Below are 1,787 nucleotides of genomic sequence, written 5' to 3'. Positions count from 1 at the left end.
TTCATAATAACAAACCCAAGAGTGATTCTTACATATTCTAACCTTAATTTGCAAATCACAGATCAAATCAATGTTTCAAACACTTTCATTTACATCAAGAAATTCCTAGACAGCATTTAGAGAACATGTGATGAGTAGTTTTCTGTGTTTTCTTAAGCCCATTCTGTGATTCCTGGTTGAGTTCCCATTAACTCATTATTTTCCTCTCTGCCTGTATCTGGTGCGCATCAGTCTGGTGCATGCCGAGGGTAGTGGCACCTGCCCAGCATGGTCTTCCTGAAGGCATCCTTCACTTCCTGGTTTCTTAGGCAGTAGATGGCTGGGTTGAGGAATGGCACAATGACAGTGTAAAGCACAGAGATGATTTTGTTGTGGTTGAAGGTGTACATGGCCCGGGGCCGTGCATAGGTGAAAAGAGTGGAGGAGTAGTAGATAACAACCACCGCCAAGTGAGAGGTACAAGTGGAGAAGGCTTTGTGGCGCCCCCTGGCAGTGGGGATCTTCAAAACAGTTACAATGATGGCAGCATATGATGACACCACAGCCAATAGAGGGAGCAGAATCATCACCAGAGCCAGGAGGAAGTCCACTAGCTCTGCTTGCTCCTTGTCAGAGCAGGTGAGGTTGAGCAGGGGGGAGATATCACAGAAAAAGTGGTTGATGATGTTGGGTCCACAGTAGGACAGTCGGGAAATGAAAAGAAGCTTCATCATTGAACTGAAGAAACCACTACCCCAAGAGGCAGCTGCAAGGCGAGTGGCCAAGCTGGGAGGCATGAGACTAGGGTAACGGAGGGGTTCACAGATGGCCAGGTAGCGGTCGTAAGCCATAACTGCCAACAGGACACATTCAGTGCAGGCTAAAGCAATGAAGAAGTAGAGTTGTGTCATGCAGCCTATGTAGGAGACTTTGCCATCTTGCATGAGGAAGGCTCCCAATAGGCGTGGCACAGTAACATTGATGTACCATAGCTCCAAGAAGGAGAGGTGGGCCAGGAAGAAATACATGGGCCGACGAAGGCTCGGAGTGAGCCAGATCGTAGAAATGATGAGCGCATTCTCCAATGATGTCAGCAGATAGATTGCAAAAAACAAGGCAAAGAGGAACAGCTGGAGAAGTGGAGAGGTAGGGAAACCCACCAAGACAAACTCCTCCACGTGGGCGCTACTGGAATTTTTCATGGTCGCTGTCCCCATCAGTGCCTGAAAAACTAACAGAAAGAAAACAGGTTGAAATGTGTACAAAACTGCTTACATCTTTTCATAGATTATAGGTTCTGAAGAGAGTAAGTGGTACACAATATTATCAATTACTATTATATTATTTTTCCTTCATTTTGCTGTCTTATCTCCCACTTTAAAGGAGGCATATTCTATCTCAAAAATTGTATTCAATAACTAAATACCTTAACCACTACAGGTATTTCATAAATTTTTGCTAAGGAATTTATTTATTTATTTATTTGGTACAGGATCTCAGTATGCAACTCAGACTCATAGTGATTCTCCTATCTCAGTCTCCCTAGCACTGGGATTACAGGGGGTACCACCATGCCTAGGAACCCAGGGCCGGCAATGGAACTCAGGTGATTTAGAACTACCATGCTGTTCTGATTCTGATTTTTGTTTTAAGTCATAATATCTTCTTCCTTCAGTTTTCATGGAAATACTGGCTCACTCCTAAGTCCTGTAGGGCTTTTACTTTTCCAGTAAAAAACAAGCAAGAAAGCAAGAAGAAAGAAAAAGAAAGAAAGAAAGAAAGAAAGAAAGAAAGAAAGAAAGAAAGAA

General features: G+C 43.5%; 1 protein-coding gene across 1 annotated transcript; it reads right to left on the bottom strand.

Moving 5' to 3' along the window:
* Positions 1-227: 227 nt before the first annotated feature.
* LOC101575095 (olfactory receptor 6P1) lies at positions 228-1,181 on the bottom strand. The gene has a single exon (XM_004639959.1). It carries the CDS (start codon positions 1,179-1,181, stop codon positions 228-230), a length of 954 nt encoding a protein of 317 aa, XP_004640016.1.
* Positions 1,182-1,787: the final 606 nt, after the last annotated feature.

The sequence above is a fragment of the Octodon degus genome, unplaced genomic scaffold, assembly GCF_000260255.1.
Source record: "Octodon degus isolate 3935 unplaced genomic scaffold, OctDeg1.0 scaffold00116, whole genome shotgun sequence".
NCBI classification, from domain to species: Eukaryota; Metazoa; Chordata; class Mammalia; order Rodentia; family Octodontidae; genus Octodon; species Octodon degus.
Note: the sequence above shows the minus strand (reverse complement) of the source record. Positions and strands in the feature narration are given on the sequence as shown.

Excerpts from the sequence above, each read along its gene's own strand:
- LOC101575095 (XM_004639959.1), bottom strand. The coding sequence starts at position 1,181 with ATGAAAAATTCCAGTAGCGCCCACGTGGAGGAGTTTGTCTTGGTGGGT.